The 19343-nt window shown below is 34.0% G+C and overlaps 1 protein-coding gene across 4 annotated transcripts in view; it reads left to right on the plus strand.

Moving 5' to 3' along the window:
- LOC101723938 (ALX homeobox protein 1) overlaps nt 1-19343 on the plus strand; it is a 247726-nt gene that overhangs the window by 86071 nt on the left and 142312 nt on the right. For all 4 annotated transcript variants that reach the window (XR_015443501.1, XM_087192559.1, XM_013066581.3 and 1 more), the window contains one exon: nt 7151-7270. Coding sequence is in view for 3 of the 4 variants with exons in the window: in XM_087192559.1 (XP_087048685.1) it covers nt 7151-7270 (120 nt within the window). In the remaining variant the exon portion in view is untranslated. The remainder of the gene's footprint in view (nt 1-7150; nt 7271-19343) is intronic.

The raw sequence follows: 19343 nt of genomic DNA on the forward strand, positions 1-19343 counted from the left end.
CTGATAATGTTAGTTATGAGGATGTGTTGTATGAAAGATAGGCAGGAGTCAGGAATGCCTTCCAGGTACTTGGCACAAAAAAGGGAAGGATAACGTTAATATTGAATAAAAGATATCTTTTTCTCTCACGTTCCTGTCTTTCACTAGTAAGGCCGTAGTTTTTATGACAATTACCTTTGCTATGGTTCTAATGAATATATCTAGTATTTTGGTTTACTTTTTATTGTACTCTTCCTGAGAGCAGTATACAGACAAAGGCTGATACCACAGTGGTAAGAATGAGGGGAGATGCCTGATTTAAGAAAGCTATAAGAGAAAGAAACTTCAGTTACTATCTCAAAATATTGTTCTCCTGCATAAAAAATGTAAACATCAAACAGTCCAAATTCTTCCTGTTATCATTGGATGAGCAGTACATTTTTCACCAGTAATAGTAAATGGTTATTAAACTTTTGCTTCACTCCTCTTAATAAAGAGGAGTTCATTACTTTATGAAGCTGTCAGTTTGGTGACAGATATCTTTATTAGATCTCCTTTGGTTGAGGATCTTAGTGTCTGTAAGAGGAATCATAACTCATCATAAGATATAAATTTTAGAATATCTAAACATCCCTGGGGGCAGAGAATGATGTCGATGAAGGAGCATTGGCTTTACAAAAACTAAAATGAAGATTTCATGAAAGAGGTACTGAACAGTGCTCTCTGCTCACCAGAATTCACATTCTCCCTGACACAGGCAGGTTAGATGTCCCATCTTCCCTTGCCGTGTGTTGTGGCCCTTTCTAAGTTCTGGTGATTAGAATACAAATAAAGATGTGTGCATCACCTCCATATCTGCCCCGTAAAGCCTCCCATAAGACATTCCATATTATTTTTCTTTTCTGTGCTTGAAATATGGACAGACCCAGGAGCTTTCTTGGAATTTGTTGAAACTGAAGAATCTTTGAAGCCTGGATATTTGACTCACTTCATGTTAAAGTGCTGTCCCAAGGGCTTGTTCACCCTCTCAGTGTTGGTTATATGATCAAAACCCCACTTTTGAGTTATTATACTTGCTTGGATCTATTTGTTACAGCATCAGTATAAATATGTAAAAGGGTGGAATTCCAGGCCAGACATAAAGGAGAATGAAAGCAAAAAGAAAGGGATTTTGTGCTACTGGAACAATAATAGATCACTGTAATGAGTCTACCAAAAGTTCTAGAATGTTCAAGGAATATAGGAGAAACATAATCAGAGATGGGTGATAGATTTTTAACAAGGAATAAGTGTATAATATGTACTGGAGGGTGGAACCTGGTGGTAGCTAGAAAAGAAAACGATGTCATGTCAGATGTATCCAATAGAGGAAGACTTGTCTGGATGGAAATTGAATGTATAAGAGAGATGAATTAATTACAGATGGATTACTGGGAAAAATTATGCCTTTCAAGCCAAATAAATAAGGAGAATAATCTGAATATTACCAACACGTTTATGTTACTGTTATTCCAATAAATGGCATAAAGATGGCTGGAACATGAATACTTTACCTTACAGAGTCAAGAGGGAATTATATGTAGGTGTCACATGAGAAAAACACACATTATAGCCTTTGCAGAAGTTCTGGCCCCACGGGTGACTTGGATTAGACCCACTGGGAGCCATGGGGCATCGATCTAGTGGCTTATGTTACTGAAGGCCTAAAGGTTGTTCTTTCTACTCCATACCTAATCTTGTTAACTCATAATTCTAATGGTAAAAAACTGAGGGGTAGATGAGAAAGCTAATGTTAGAAAAAAGAATCCAGGGAAATAAAATATGTCTCCTTAGTTCTTAGAATCTTGGCAGGACAGTCAGGGAGAAAGGGATGTGAAGGGTCAGGGTCTTCTGCCTTTCTACTGTGTTAGACATGTTAGGGAGACCACATTCCAAGAGGAAGCAAGTACCCAAGAGAAAAAACACCCCAGTAAGGGAATCTAAAAGGAGAAGGCTATTTTTATTCTTTATCTGTTATATTATATTGAATATTGAATAATTTTAAAAATGTTTTTACTGAATTTCAAAATGAAAGGGGTAAAAAAATAGTCTGTAATAACCTTTCTGCCTTATGAGGGGGAAAAAAAAAATCAAGAGGACAAAGAGTTGGTGACATTCTCCAAAGAAAGTTAAAAAGAAAGCTACTTTCTTAAACAATGCTTTCAAATTTGCTCCTCGTTTCACAAAAATATTCCCCTTGTGGGTTTCTATCATTTAATATTGTTCAAGTTCTTCTCTGTACCAATATCCTTTGCTCCTCGTATTAGGAGAATCTTGAAGTCTCTTGAGAAGTTAGAAATTGTTCATATTAAGTTACCAAACAAAGGAATATTATCTGCACTGTGATTTCTTTTCAGTCAGGGCCTTTACACTGAGCTACATCCCGAGCCCTTTCTAAAAGTTATTCTTTATTTTGAGACAGGGTCTGAGCTCAGGTCAAACGTAAGATCCTTCTCCCTCAGCTTCCCAAGTAGCTGAGATTACAGGAAGGTAACACCAAGTCTGCCTCGTAATTCAATTTTTAAAGGCAAAAATGATTGGAATTTAATCAACTATTTTTGAACTTTATACAGTGTTTAGTATATGACTTTCTTACTGATGAACTAAGTAACTGTGTAAATACAATTGTTAGAAGTAAAGGATCAAGGTAATAATATTAATAAATGCCCATTATGTGATAGTCATGTGCTAATCACTATATAAAACTTCTAATTAAATCTATGTAGCAGTTATATTTGATTATTATCTTTGTCATGTTATGTATGATCTTGAGCTTGTTTTTAAAGTGTTGATAACATCATAATTTGAGCCAGAAATCCATAAGATGAATAGGAGGAAACATGTACCAGTGAAAAGTAGAAACATAGTTTAAGCAATAAATAGACTAGGAAATACAGTCTGTCTGGGATTCTCAGACATAGCACATATTTTCCTGGAAAGGAAATCTCTACCTCTTTGAATGAAATTTGAGGCCTAATGCATGTGTAGAGCAAAATAAATTGTTATTTTTCTTAGGGAGTGACAGTGTCCTAATTTAATTCTTCTGTGATGAGGTTATCTTGGAGGGAGCTAAAGAAGAGCCTGTTGGGATAGATGGCGTGGTTTAATTGAAATAAGGTTTTTTTCCATGTAGAAAAAGTCAGATTGGGGATATAAGTAGTAGAACACAGAAAATGCTTGAGAAGTGTGTGTCTCGGGTTTGAGAGCAAAAATTGAATTTTCACCTCAAACATGTTGGATGGATAGAGTCAAGTTATAGAGAACTAGCTTTTTTACAGCACCATTCCCACTGAGAAAATAAGGTAAGTTACTACACCTATTACTCGAAACCTGAGTTTCTCATAGTTTTGGGAGTGAGGATGGGTACATTAAAAACTCAAGTAATTATCTTGGAAGGAAAAGAACATCTCCGCTAGGCTGTGTCAGAGAAAGGAGGCTAATCATGATGAGTGTGCTTGGAGACTAGCTTCACCACTATGAAAATGCTGTAGCTCTTGATAGGGCACTGGCACTGTGGAGCACTGTATATCTGCCTGTATTGGCATCTTCCAAGACCTGCCCAGGAACACACACCTGAGAATGCTGGCAGCAGTAACAGATTTAGCACTGCTCCCAGTTTGTCTGAGTAGTGTAGAACCTTAAACTTATGATCTTTGCATTGTTTTTGTCCATAGCATTTGCCTAGGGTACAATATGTTTTCCTTATTTATTGGATTTACTTTTAGACTCCACCCTACATTAGAATGGAGATTCCATGGAAAGAGATTTTCTGTGTTTGAGTCATTGTTCAATCATTTATATATGGCATATAATAGACATTCAATAAATTTGAAAATCCATGCTACCTATTTACCTGATTTGTATATGATGAACAACATGACAGAATACTATTCCTTTGTGTTTCCATCAAAAATAGTGGTCATAGCCATAATAATTGGAAATTCTGAATGGTAACTTAATGAAACAACCTGGCAGACCACCTGATTTTAAGCGGTAAATGTTGGTTTCTGATTTCACGTGATTGTGTTAATTGTTGAACTGCTGCCGATATTGATTCTTTTAATTCCCAACATACGTCTCCCTCTTCTTCCATACATTATGCCAAATAAAGCATTTTTTCATAATTATTTAAGTATGAATTTCTATTCTTGACTTATGTCTGTTTTATATATAAATACAATATCAGAATAAAAACTGACAATAATTTTGCAATTACCCCAAATATATCACTATTTAAATTCCCTCTACTATTGTATATATATTTGTTTATAGATTTTTAAAATCAAAATACAAAGGATAAGCTTTTTAAATTTTAGGATTATGTTATTTATATGTTTTAATGTACAGCAAGCTCTTCTCTGCCTTGCAGCTTATTTATTGAAGAAACCCTAGTCATTCATCTTGTACAGATTTCTACTTCTTGAATTTTGCCAAATGTATGTCCATGGCAGTATTTAACATATTTCTTCTTTTGTATTCTGTAATTTGACAGGAAGATTTAACATTTTGTCTGATTCAGATTTGCTTTTCTTAGTGAAGATACTTCATAGATGATGGTGTATATTACAAAAACCAGGCATATAATATCTGGTTTCCTCTCTTTCAGGAATATTAGGGTCCATTAATGAACATTGCCTAGGTGAATTATTTTATTAATGGTTTGTAAAATGGTGTTGCTTTATATCTATTATTTATTTATTTATTTATTTATTTATTTATTTATTTATTTATTGGTACTGGGGATCGAACTTGGGACCTTGCACTTGCGAGCCAGGAGACGGAACCACTCAGCTGAATCCCCTGCCCTTAATCATTCATTTATTAACTAAATCAGAGAGATTTTGTCTAGTTAATCATTTAGAGACTCAGAGGTATGGTTCATACTAGAAAAGCAGCTTAAATACATACTTTATTTTTATTTATCAATTTTTAAATTAATAGTTTTGTATCATTCTCTATAGGGCACCACAATGTATAGTATAATAAGTAAATTTTAAAATATATATTATGTGTTTATTTCCATTGAACTTATTCTTTGTGATGCTCAAATTGTCCTTCATTTGGCCAATGGTTGTTGCCATAAGTTACCTTTTTTGGTACAAATTTATCTTTCTCTACTTTCTAATGTAACACAAGTTTCAAGCTCATTTAGAATACATTTTACCCTAGGCCTAGAATCAATATTTTTCCAGAGATCCTTGATTCCTTTAGCGAAAATGTTATATAAAAACCCCATATAGATTTTAGGACTACTTAATTGTTGCTGGTATGGTCTTTGTTTTTGTTGCTGTTGTTATTTTTTGTGGGGTTTTTTTTGGTCACATTAAGCTTGAAAATATATATTTTAAGTCAAAATATACATTGGGTTCATACTGGTATTTTACAATTCTATTTAAGGCTATAGGATTTCATTCATTTGATTTTATGTTTCATCTATTTTCATCTTTCCAAAGTCTGGGTTCCTAATGACATTAATATAATTATTCTTTTTCTCCTCTCATTCTGTTTCTCAGGAGGGTGGCAATGTTGGTTTGTGGGTAGATAAGCATATGCATAATGTGGAGATAAAGACCTCACAAGTGAGACAAAAGTGACTATTTATTCAGAGTGTGTTATGCGGAAGGACACAGACTTAAAGACTAAGGAGGGGTGGGAAAGAGAGGGCCTCCAGGTATTTCAGGTATGCTCTGATTATTTGTTGATATGGGAAAGGTAGATAGGAATAGTAGTCGAGCCTGTTATGTTATCGGTTTTGGAAGTAGGTTTAGCGTTCTCTGATTGGTCCTAAATAGGGGCAAAAACAGTAAGGCTTGCAATCTTTCACCAAGTGTAGATTATTCTTGGCTAATTGCTGCCAAGATTGTGATTTAGCTTCCCAGATTCTTGCTGAGGTTATGGTTTGCTTTACGAAGCCATTTGCTGCAGAGAGGTTGTGGGTGATTTCTCTTGTCACTCATACACACACACATATATATACTCATATTATATACATAATCATATATTACATATTATCATGTATTATATTATGTATTATTGGTATTATCATATGTACAATAACACCAATATCATTGTTAACAATATGATTACTGAAAACTGTTGTAAGATATCTTTTACAGTCAAGTATGTCTTTCAAGTATATTTCATTAGGTTATAGTTAAATAAACCTATTTTAAAATCATGTTAAATAACTTCTGTGGCTATTCCCATAGCTCAAAACATTTCTTAAATATAAGTACTTCCTTTTATTAAATACTTAACTTTCGTAATTATCTTCAGTATGTGCCTGGTTCCAAAGTCAAACCCAAGCAAGGAATGTTCAGAGAATTCAAGGTTCTAATGCTATTGCTATAAATCTCTTTTCTGCTTTTATATGTCAATACTTTAAAACTAATTTTACAATTTATATTTTAGTTTTAATTTTAAGCAATCATATATACTCTGAGATGTGTGTATGTAATTTATGTGTTTATATTTATTTTTCATTGATAAGTAAGAACATGCAAAGTATACTTATTTCTCCCTTGATTTTTACACTTAAAATATCCTAAAACTCCCTATCTATATATTTTTAAGCTGGATTTTGCTTGTATATGTAGTTCAGAAAGTTTCCAAAATCTACAGTTATTAAAGAATGTAAGTGTTTTTAGTTTTTTTTATATTGTGCTGAGTTTATTTTTAAATGAAATTAATTAGTTCTTACAGGCCTTGGTACCTCCTCTCTAATATAGACATTTGTGTATGTTAACATTTTCCTAAATGTGGTTTAGCTTATTTTATATGTAATCATTGTAAAATTAGCAAAATTGGTTTTTCTTTGTATCTCTTTCTTCTTCGTGTAGAATGGGTCCTTGGAGGAACTGTCAGATAATTGATTGGTTGACCTACATGTGCAGTTGAGGGAGTTTTAAAGATTCTTTTCTGCTTACCACAAAGAAAGTCTCCTGAGATTCAGACATATGCAGTTGTTTAATTTATCTTGCAGTTTTAAGTGTCACATAAAGTTCAAAAAACAGATTATTGAGCCATTAAACTAAGTTCTAAGATGTTTTATCTTCCTAATGGGATAACACAGAGAATCTGTTATGAGGTTTGATCTATAACCCTGTATAACATAGTTTAAATTTTTGTTTAGGCAGTTTGGAAGGGATTTATTTTGCGAAAGAAACTGACAATAGCCCTAGAATCTATGAAGAATGAAGAATCTGAAGAAGAATATGAAGAAATAGATTTAAATGATTTTACCTTCGATGAAGTAAGTACCAACTACAACAAACCAATATTGCTCTTAAAATATTTTCAGTGCATTATTTTGGAGCTAAACCAGTTTCTGAGGTCTTCATCCTAGTGACATTGTTATAGTCCATTTTTTACCAAGTAACATTTGAGACAGCAGTGCTCCTAGTTTCCTAACATCTTTATTTGCCATACAAGCTTGTGAAGTGTGTAAAGGTTGTCATGCAATGATTACAAGAGAACCTTCTACCCTTTGACCAGATTCTCCAAAGGTTAATGTACTCTTTAACTACAGCATAGTAGCCATATTCAGGGAGTCAACATTGATACGATATAGTTGTCTAATTGACCTGATTGAAGTTTGCCAGTTTTTCCCATTAATGTTCTATACTCCATCTGAGATTCAATTGAAGATCACAGGTTGCCGTTAGTTGTCATTTTCCCTCAGTCTATTTTAAGATAGAACAATCCCTCAGTTCTTCTTTGTATGTCATGAATTTAATACTGAAGAAATACAGTCCTTATCCACAGTCTGAAAATGATAGATGAGGACACCTAGAAATAAACAGCTTATAAGTTTTAAATTGGCCACAGTCCTGAGCAGCATGATGAAATCTCACACCATCAGGATTCTTTGTCCTGCTGGAGCATCATTTTGTCCACTCTGCATACACTACATGCCCACCAGCCACTTAGTAGCTATCTCAGTTATATGATCAATGTTGAAGTATCAAAATGCTCTGTTTAAGTAACCTTTATTTTACTTTAAAAAATTTTTTTGGTACCTGGGATCAAACTCAGGACCTTGCTCTTCAAGGCAGGCATGGTGCCACTGAGCTAAATCCCCGGCCCACCCTTATTTAACTTTTAAAATTGGAGTTCAAAAGTAGTGATACTGATGCTGGCAATTTCCTTACATTATATTGCTATAATTCTTTCTTTATTGTTATTATTTTTAATCTCTTATGATGTTCAATTTAGAAATTCAACTTTATCCTAGGGATGTAACAGGAAAAAAACAGACATATCAAACAGTGCTTGGTAGTAGTCACAGCTTTGGGCATCCACTGGTAGTCTTGGAACCTACTTCTGGCAAACAACTGCAAGAGTTAAATGTATTTTTCCAGTTATGTGTATGCATATGTGACACATTAGTGACAATTTTGACATTCAGTAGTCTAGTATTTTTCAAAATTCAATCAGAAGACAAAATCTATTTTATATATTTCCCCTTTTTTTCTATCAGACATAATTGACTAAAAGACACCAAATTTTCTTGCAGCACTGAGTTGTTAATTAAGTATATCAACAAGTTGTGATTGACAAACTTCTACTGTTAACATCTGAGTTATTTTTTAATTATGGTTATAGCATAATCAAAAGGAAAACTTTAAAAAGTCCACTTTATTCTGTGGATAGGAAAACAATTTTTGAAACAGACTGCTAATCAGATATTCTAGAAATATTGGGGTTAATATTTTTAATTCGATCCACAGAAAATAAAATTTAAAAATGTGCAGCTACTTCATACCCCTTTTTTCTCAAGCCTCAAATACTCAAAGGAATTCTACTGGTTTTTTTCCTGAAATTCCTTTATAACAGCAATTATTTATCCTTGAGAGAAACTTATTTTTATTTCTACTTAGTAAAAAGATTCTATCTATATTAAAAATAGCTATACACTTTTAAACACACATATCACACATTCAAAAATCATTGGTTGACTTGGCATTGTGAATTTTTTTCTGATGCTCTTCCAAATTAAATTTGGTTTACTTGATTCTTGAAGAGATAAGTGAACTGAAGCCTTCTTTCCACACTAAACAAGATATGTTCATAATGAACTTCAATGTGGAAAATACTGTTTCATACTGACTTCTATTAATGAGAGGCCAGTCTGTGTTCTTTCTAGCATGACATGCTGACTAAAAACAAGTGAAAGTTTTTTGACATGTCCACAACAGCAAAAAATCATGAAGTTTCTTTAGAATGATCTTGTAGATTTTTAATTAGCTTTATTACTAGGTATTTGATGTTTTCTGATATTATGTTCAGTCATTATATAGAAATATAATTTATTTTGCATACTGATCTTGCATTAAGCCACTTGGCTGAAATCACTTATCATTTTTAATAGACTATTTTCAAATCTTTTGAATGGTTTATATGGACAATCATATCATCTGAGAACAATGAATCGTTTTTTTCTTTCCAATTCTTATATCTGTCATTTTTTCCTTATTGTCCCAATTACTCTCTGCAGGACAGTATAAATAGTGACAATGATAGAAAACATCCTTTCCTACTTCCTGGCTTCAGGGAGAAAGCTTTCAATGTGTCACCACTATGTAATGTTTCCGGTAGATCTGTTGAAGAAGCTCTCTATGGATTAAGGAAGTTAGCTTCATTAGCATCTTGAGAGGTTAAGAGGATCACAATGACTAAGATGGTGGTGATGATTCTGTCACTTATCACATACTTTCATTCACACTACATTGATGAATTTTTAAACACTAGCCCTCATACTCCTAAAATAAACCAATTTAACTACATTGCATTATCTTTTTAACATAACAATAGATTTCACATGCTAATATTTTGTTTAGGATTTTTGTATTTGTACTCAAGAAAAAGTAAGAAGTTTAGCCTGTAAATTTTATATTTTGTATAGTTTTCTTCAGGTTTTGTCATGACAGTTGTGTTGCCTGAATACATTTAGGTAGGAAATATTTCCACTACTACTATTTTCTGGAAGAGTTTCATGTAAGATTGATATAATTTCTTAAAACTTTGTCTTAACATATAGTGTATTGTGGAAATTGTTCATATAAACCTGAATATATGGGGCCGGGGATTTAGCTCAGTGGCGCTGCTGCTTCACAAGCCCAAGGTCCTGAGTTCAATCCCTGGTACCAAAAAACAAAATAAAACAAAACAAATCCTGATTATGTATTCTGCTAGGATTCAGTATATTGTTACTAAAATCTCAATTACTTCTAGCTTATTAATTGTGTTTTTAAAAATCCGTATCATTAGTGATTTAGAGGAAGGGTGGTTTATGAGGTATGAGCATTACTAATATTTCTTATTGTGATTGTGGGTTCTTTTAAATTGGCTTTTAGTTCTCTCAAATTTGTTCTCAAAGAGGACTTATCAGGAGATAAGTCTGGATCACTTACAGGCTTACTGCCATTGACTGGTTATCTCTTTTATTTTTTTTTTCAGTTGATCTTCTTTCCAAGCAATTAATCTTTGATTAAATATCAAACTCTATTGATGTAAAATGTAAAGATGCTGGAAGATCTTTATTTTTTTAAATGATTTAACTTTATACTGGCAAGTAGATATTTTATAGGCAGAGACCCTTGTGAAGCTTATTTTCAAACATTGTAATGTCTTTTCTATTCGTTGTCTCCATTAGAGTTGGTATCTCAATTGAGGGCCTGGGGTTTGTATCAGATCTCTTTCACCCCAAATTCTAGTCCAGTTCTCTATGTCATCAAGTTACTGAAGAATTTGCTTCTTACCTCATTAGTACCCAGTGTTAAAGTACTAAGTCCATTATGATTCTCAGTACCTCATCTACTCATGTACTGGAAACTTAGAACTGGAAACACGTGAAGGGAAACTGTACTCATGACGTTGACCTCACATTTCTTTAATTCTTTCATCTCTGGGATCTTGACCTTCCAATTCCCACTGCTGTGGCATCTCTGCACTTCACCATTTTTCTCTTCATCTCGGTGAAACAGCTACAAGCGGACTTCGGCTATTTGGCTGGAATCTCTTTTCTGTTAACAAAATGGCAAATTTTCCTGAAGTAAAAAGTGGAAGAAAATAAAGGGCTCATATCAGCATGAGATTCCACATCTGGGATCTTGGCATTTTAAGTCCAGTCTGCCTTGATTGTTCTTCAGTGCCTTGAGCTTTTTTTTTTTTTAATAATGCTTTTTAGAATATTTATGGACATTATCAAGAAGATCTTCATTCTAATTCAAGATATATCTTCATAGCCAGAATTCATATCTTTATAAATGAATAGGTCAGCCATCAATGATCATTTTAAAAGTTCTGCATAGTGTTCTTACTGTAGTGAACAAAAACAGTAAGATTGATGACTTCATAGGACTTTCATTTTGCTTGAGGTGGAAAATGATGCACACATATATAAACATACAGTATACTACTTAATGTATTAAAACTTACTATAAAAATTGCAAACATTAAGGGATAGACCACAGTGCTTAATTGAATGATTACAGAAGACCTGTACAAGGGTAACATTTGAATGAAGATGTGAAAATAAAGTGCAGAAATAGCTCTAGGATAGTACCATTTGGGGCTAAGTGTAAGGCAAAATTGGAAACCTTAAAACACGAACTCAATAGATTTAAGGAAGATGAAGTTTATAATAGATAGTGCTGCTCAGTAGTGGAGAACAGATAGAGAGAAGGAAGGAATAGAGAAATGAACAGGGATTAGTTCATAGGATGTCTAGGAAAAGAGGTTGATGTCAAGCACTTTGGATTGTAATTCACATGCAGTAGAAAGTTACTATTGCATTTTAATTATGGGAGTTAAACATTACAGTATTAGTTATTTTAAACAGATGGCTTTCTTTGTAATGACAGAGTTGATAGTTTAAGAGAGATAGTCATTAAAGCCAAGTACCTATTAAAAAGATAGTGTTACTTATTTCCCTTCAACCTTCTTCAGCCAACGACCAGAATGTCCATTTCTTATTTTTTCTCAGATGTTCTGATATATAAGACCTATCTGACTAGATTTCCTCTTTATTTATTTAGGCAATAAAAATAATTGCCTTTTAGGTTATCTTCTGGATTTTTAAGATATATTTGTAATCATATAAAATCTGTTCAAACTTACTGTCTTTCAGCAGTCAACTACTGAACGCATACAATATAGCAGGTACCATATTGTTTGGTGCCAACCACATAGACAGGAGTAACATGACTGCAAGTATAGGAGAACTCAAAAATATTTTCAGTACTTGCAGTTACAATTTCTGTATGATAGATATAAAATTATATTGCTGAATTAACCAAGATCAAAAACCTACATCAATCTGCTTCTGCCAAGAAATTTTTCCTAACACTGATTTGATGCATCAATTAGTGATTACCCAAAGGTAAAAACCAAGGGCCATTTTGTTTGATTTTTTCTTCAATTTGCAGTAATGGAGTTTGAACCCAGGACGTTTGCACTGTACTAGGTCCCCAACGCTCTTTAATATTTTTAAATTTTGAGACAATTGTCTCGCTAAGTTGCCAAGGCTATGCTCAAACTTGCAAGGATCCTGCCTCAGCCTCCCAAGAGCTGGTATTACAGTCATGCACCACCATGGCTGGCTTTGTTTACATCTTATTAAATATGGTTTGCCACAATTTATCAAGTGCCAAGAACTGAGGGGTCTGAGATTTTATTCCACATAAAATCTAAAAGTTAGAATACCAAATTTTCATGAATGCTGGTAGAAGAAACAAGATTGCTAGGCTAGAAACAAAAATCTTTATTACTTATCAAAGTAGGCAGCAGCAAATTTACCTTGTAATCAATTTCCATTTGCCTCAAAATTCTATAAGGTGTAAGCTGAGGAATTTTCTTCTATTACTTCTGAGTTTAGTAAACCCTATGTCTTATAAAAGTCTACTAGAAACCCTACCCAATTTATGCTCCAGGGGAAGGTGTTATATTTATTATATTGGATAGCAAACAACTTTGCCTTCTTTTTTTCATGTCTGTTAGCTATTATGGACACTTTAAAAAGATACCCTATAACAAAAGCTGTCATAAACACCAGTCAGAAATGATAGTGTTTTAGTATGTATGTATTAGTTTTCCTGTCACCAGAACCTGATACCCATGATGTAAAATGAAGTTTATTTTAGCTCATGGTTTAAGTGTGTTCAGTGCATGGTTGGTTGTCTCTAAGACAGAAATGGCATGGCTGAAGGGCCTGACAAAGGTAAAATCCTTATCAGCCAGGAAGCAGATAGAGAAATAAAAGGTGGAAAAGAGAATACTCCCTTCCAGGTCACCTCCCCAGTGACTACCTCCTCCAACCAGGCCCTACCTCCTAACAGCACCTTTAGCCCTCAGCTCATCAAGACATATTGATGGTTTGGTTCCCAATGGTGCAGTGTTCAGAGCTGGGGCTTTTAGGAAGTGACTAAGTCACAAGGACTCTTACTTCATGTGTTTGTAGCTCAATTAGCATGTAGGTTCTAATTGGATGAAGCAGGTCAATAAGGGCATAGCTTTGAAGGATATATTTTGTCCTTAGCCCCTTCTGCTCTGGATTTTTCCCTACATCTTTGCCTCCTTGCTGCCATGAGGTGAGCTGCTTTGTACCATCACATGTTCTCTGCAGTAGTGTTCTACCTCACCACACGCATAAAAGCAATGGAACCAAGTGACCATGAACTGAAATTTCTTAAACTGTGAGCCAAAATAAATCTTTTCTTTATCTCAGCTGTTTGTCACAGCAACATAAAGCTTACATAGACCCCTAGAGAATTGTCTCCCAAGAAAATCTTTCCCTAGTTTATACAAGATAAGTTTTCTCATCATATCTATCTCCAGTGGCCATTGAATAATCTATTTGAAAAGGTTTGTGACAAAATCCACTGCATTTGCCTAACAATAGATTTAAGATTACCATCAACATCTCAAGAATCCTCCTTAAATCTCTGTATTGAACTTCCAACTTGGTTTGAGATTTTAATCCAGTTGTAGCTATTACACAATCTCTTTCTTGTACCTGAAGAAAGAAGTATAAGAAAATTCTGCCATCCAGAAAAAATCTCAGTCAGTGACCCGAGGCTGACCTGATTGCTTTCAAGGACCATAGTGGTGTTTTTAAAAATGCTCGAAGGTATATGACGAAGAATGGAGTGGGGAAATATTCATAAGTATTTTTACATGGGAGGTCCAGAAACTGGAACTATCCCCAGATGTCTTGACAGACTTTTTAATAAAGTGACAGGAAACGATTATCAAATTGTACCAGAGCCTCTTGGAATAAGACAGCAGACTTAGCATTAAGTTAAATTTATGGTGCATGTACCAGTTTGCCCTCATTAAAATGCTCTCAGGAGCGTTTTTCTTGTGAGAGAAGACTGCAAGGATAGTTTGATGGCCAAAGATCATTAATTTCTTGCTCCCTTTCATACCCCACAGGATCTAAGGTGTTTCTTTCAAAGGCACTAAGTTATTATTCTCAATCTACCTCCTCAAAATTAAGGAGTCCCATTTAGTACTTAAAAATTCACCTTCTTTCATGTTGTTCTCTATTCATACTTAGACTTTCCATTTAGAAAGTTTAGGAACAAGGCACAAGTATGTCATTATAAAATTTAACCAAGATTAATTTGAAAATTCTAGGTTTACTTTTGGGCAGGCTGTATTTTAAGGATGTATCAATCATGCTGACCTGTGCTTGCTTTTATGTTTTGGGTTTTTTTTTTGTTTTGGTACCAGGGATCGAACTTGGGACCTTCTGCTTGTGAGACAGGTGGCAGAATGACTGAGCTAAATCCCTGGCCCTGTGCTTGCTTTTAGAGAAGAGAAATACTCACCATTCCCAACAATGGTCTGAATAGAATCCCAAGTTGTCAAAACTGTTATAGACTACTTTCTATGCATTTTTTTCTTGATCATTCTCTTAGAAGTGGCTTATCCTTTCCTGGGGAGCCACATTCACTGACTGAATTGCCTTATCAAGGTATATAGATGAGATAAAAGAGGTAGAGTCTGACTGTTAGTTCAATGTTAAGTAGTTTTGTGAAAAAAAGTACAAAGCTCTAACACTCAAGTAGCCTAGAACCTGAAAAATTATACAGACTAAATTCAAGGACTGTAATTGGATGACCAAAGTCAGTTGACTGCTAACTGAAAGGGGTCAACAGGAATAAGAGATTGAGGTTATACTGTAGTCCAAAGGAGGCAAGGGGAAAGGTTGACTCAATAGAATCTTCTCCACTGCAAGACACAAGGGTACATTTTTTAAGTGTCATAAATCTGGCACACATTAATAGCATTTGCTTAAAAAAAAAGCCCAATCAATGACTTGACTCCACTTATGAGCACTTATGAGCATCTTTAATTCTACAAACAGCTGTGATTTGTTATTTGTAAGCCCTACAGCCTAAGAGAAAGTTGCATTTCAGTAGACTTGTACCAGCCCTGAAAGATTGCAAGAATTCAGAGCATCCTGGGCTAGTTGAAGTCCTTCAAACCAACAGTTTTCGTTCAGGCAGCGAAGTTGAAATACAGTTTCCCTGAGTAGCATACTTGCCAGTCTTTCATGAAAGCTGGCCTATCTCTGAGGCCAGACTGGCTCTACCTTTTAGTATACCCTTTCCTTTTGACCAGGGAAGCTGTTAAAGTCCTTCCTCCCTTATCAGTCATTGAATCCAAAACTATTAATATCAAGTCAGAATCACAAGGCCTCTAAGGGCTACTGATTTAGTTTCCAAAAAAGTCTACTAGGAAGTTAATGACTGCTTTTCAAAAAGAGTGCACCTAGTTGTTGTGTCAGAAAGACCATGAGTCCAAAACCACAAAGGATGTGCCTAGGCAAAAGCTGCTTCATCGTCAGAGGTTCCCACTGATGAAAAACCTCAGACACAGGCACTTGAATTGAGTTTCGGGTTATATAGATGTGGGAGCGCCTTTTATAGTTGTAGAGCCAAAAGTTTCTCCTTGACTACAGAAGAGACTCCACACTGTACATTTACCTGTGTAGTCCCAAAAGGTGACAAACAGGCCCCAGAATTTTGTACACTGAATTGGCTTAAAGGACCATATCGACAATGTGACTTTAGTTTCATCCTCCACTGTGAGCCTTGTCCAAGTCTCATTCACTGAATCTGTGCCTCCATAGCCCTGAGTCTTGGTAGGATAGTGCCCTTTGTGATGAAGGGAAATATTTTTCTGGCTTCTCAGGCTAATAGCTATGCAAACACCCTTGAAGAGCTAGGCAAACACCTGTCACAGAACCTGCAAATGTGGGAGACCCATGGAGAATTGTCTTCTCTCATTAAGTATCTTTTATATGTAATAGACATAATGAACTTCTGAAATAATGATGAGTAAGACATTTTCTTGATTCTTGAGCCCACATTAAATTACATTCTCTAGACAAAAACTTGAGCAACAATTTTAGCAAGCCTAAATCTCAATCATTAGAGAGAAGTTTTGTTACTTTTTCATAAAATATTTATAATATTTAGATAATAAATACCTAAAATAACATGAGTAATTTTATATGGCATAGTGATCTACATTGGCAATATTAGATATCATGAAATTTTTTGCATTTATACACACATATTAGCATCTATTTTTGAATAGTCTTATTTTCTAGTCTCTCAAAGTTGAATTAAAGCAGAATAATTTCTTCTGTGATCAAAAGCCAAATATATGTATATCTGAGCAAATGTTCAGATATGAACATACAGTTACAGTGTATCCAAGTTCATTTTCAACATATAAGCAAATATGATAGTAGTTCTTTAGTTCCAGAATGCTTTTTAGAGCTAAAGGATATCCAAATGAAGGCTTTCTTAAAAATAACTAAAATTTGTATAAATTTTCAGTGTTGGACATGACATATTAATATATATTCTGTAGACAGTTTTATGTTTATAACTCTTGGCCAATTCCTCTTAATATTTTGAAATTTTATTTGTCTTAATGTACTAGGTAATACCAAATATACTTGACATTAATAAGCTTGTCTTCATATAAATCAGATTTGGTAATACATTTTGGTTGTGATTAACAACTACTAAAAGCATCTTTAACACTTTCTATTAAATCTCATTTTTGTACTTCTGGAAATATAGAGAATGGTTAAGGAATTATTCTGGAATTCTATAAAAATTTGTGGCCTTATATTCAAATAAGAAATAGTATTTTCAGTGTTCTGTAACTTCTAAATACCACTTTTTTTAAAAAGTAATTTTTTTTCCCAAAATTTATGTAGGCTTTTCAAGAACAAGTCTTTCACATCTGTACAATAAGACAAAGAGGTCAATGTGCTGTGGGGGACCTTGTCCTACTATTGGAAGAAAACAGCTGGATTTTAAGGGAACATAAAAAAGAGATGGCTTGCCAGGTGTTTCAGGGAAAAAAAAGTAATTGCCCATATAAAAATCAGAGTAAAAGTCAGGCTCCTTGCCTGAGGATACTGGTCCTTTGCCACAACCAGTTGTCCGGTGGCCCATTGCCTTTTGTGATATCCTCTCCTTATCTATTCACAGCTTCTGTTCATTTCAGCCCCTTGCATCAGATTGAGAATACTAATCCGATTATAGTTGATGGCTGGTGGCCCTTGATTCTCCCTAGAGAATCTGGATTTTCATTTATTTGTCATTCAAAAAAATTTAGAATTCGGAGTCCTGAATCCCATTTGCAATTTTGCATGAAATAGAAATTCTTTTTTAACATATCCCTCATCAAATTTATTTATTACCCATCATAAGCAAAACAAACCATTTTGTCAATGGGAGTTTACTGAATTCCTGGCATGATTTAACCAGTAGTTAACATAGCAGCTTAAATATATCCCAAATAAAATATAATATCTTTTTAATTAATTTTCCCATATGCATCAAAGCAAGTGTCCTTCATGTCAACTCTTTCATTTAAAAATCTGACACAGTCTCTTACTTTTTATTGTAGTGCCCTCCACCCCTGAAGTATAACCACTATTTCTACACAGCCATTTCCCAACTTTGTATTTCTCTGTAATGATGAGGAGGAACACTAATGGCTCTCCTGAGAGAGCACCTTTCTCTCTTTCTTTTTTCAATAATATTGTATTAAGAAATATTAACATTTTACATTTTCAGTTGATAAAGCTATGTATTGTGTACAGTATAATTAAAATATGTATACATTTTGGAATGGATAATTCAAGCTTATTGTCATACACAGTACATAATCCAAGCATATTGTCATACACAGTACATTGACTCATATTTATATTTTGAGGTGAGAATACTTAGAACTACTCTTGGCAAATTTCAAGAGTATTGTACAGTTATGAACTATGGTTGCAATGTTATACAATAGATCTTTTGAACTCATTCCTCCTGCCTGACAAATAACAATCTTTAAAGCAGATATGTATCTTTGAACTAGATATATCTGTAATATAGATGCAATAAAGGAATCTTAAAGGAATCGTCCCTACCTTAAAGGAATCTGACAAAATACTTAACAATTGTGTAAAGGTGCCTTATTTGCTTAATATTCAAATAACATTAACTTGATGAAATTTCCTAAAACTAAATGCCATCAGTAAATAAATGTCTGTTGTACTGCTTGTCAATAGTCAGAATGTCTTAGCTGTATCTCTCCCAGGTATTTCAAAAAGCAGTTAAAAGACTGAAATTATACACTTAACACTGATGGAAACTTTGCATCTCCTCAGAATACGATTCACTCTAATTTTAAGTTAAAATATATTTATTCATTTTATACATTTTTTAAAAAAACAAATTAATAATTTTTCTGATTATCTTGTTTTTGTAAAGATAAAAAATTATAGACCCACAAAAGTTTATTCTAAGCTCTAATCCAATGAAAATCGTATAATTTTGCTTCTTTTTTCCTTTTTCACTACTGGAGATTGAACTCAGGGTCTTCACTATAAGCTATATTAACCCTCCCCCTTTTTGAAACAGAGTCTCACTAAGTTGCAAATTGGTCAAGCTGGGTCTAACCTGCAATCTTTGTTCCTCAGCCTCCCAGAGTGCTGGAGTTACAGGCATGTGCTACTCTGCTCAGGTCAAATGACTGAATTTTAAATATATAACATTATTATAATTAGTACACTTTTATTATAGAAAGACAATAAATTTGGAAATTCTATAAATGAATCAAAGATCTTTCATGGTGGAGAGGAGATTTAAAATAAAAAATTCAAAATTTAAGATGTATAAACATTTTTTCAAACGGTTGAAATAGAGAATAGTCATTGCTATAAAATTGTTTTCCATTCATACAGAAAATTTCTGAAATTTTGCAGAAAAAAATAAAAGCTGACCTATGTGCGGTGCTTA

This window comes from Heterocephalus glaber, unplaced genomic scaffold (assembly GCF_053883595.1).
Source record: "Heterocephalus glaber isolate CG9 unplaced genomic scaffold, H.glaber_assembly_v1.0 deba00001572, whole genome shotgun sequence".
Taxonomy (NCBI): domain Eukaryota; kingdom Metazoa; phylum Chordata; class Mammalia; order Rodentia; family Bathyergidae; genus Heterocephalus; species Heterocephalus glaber.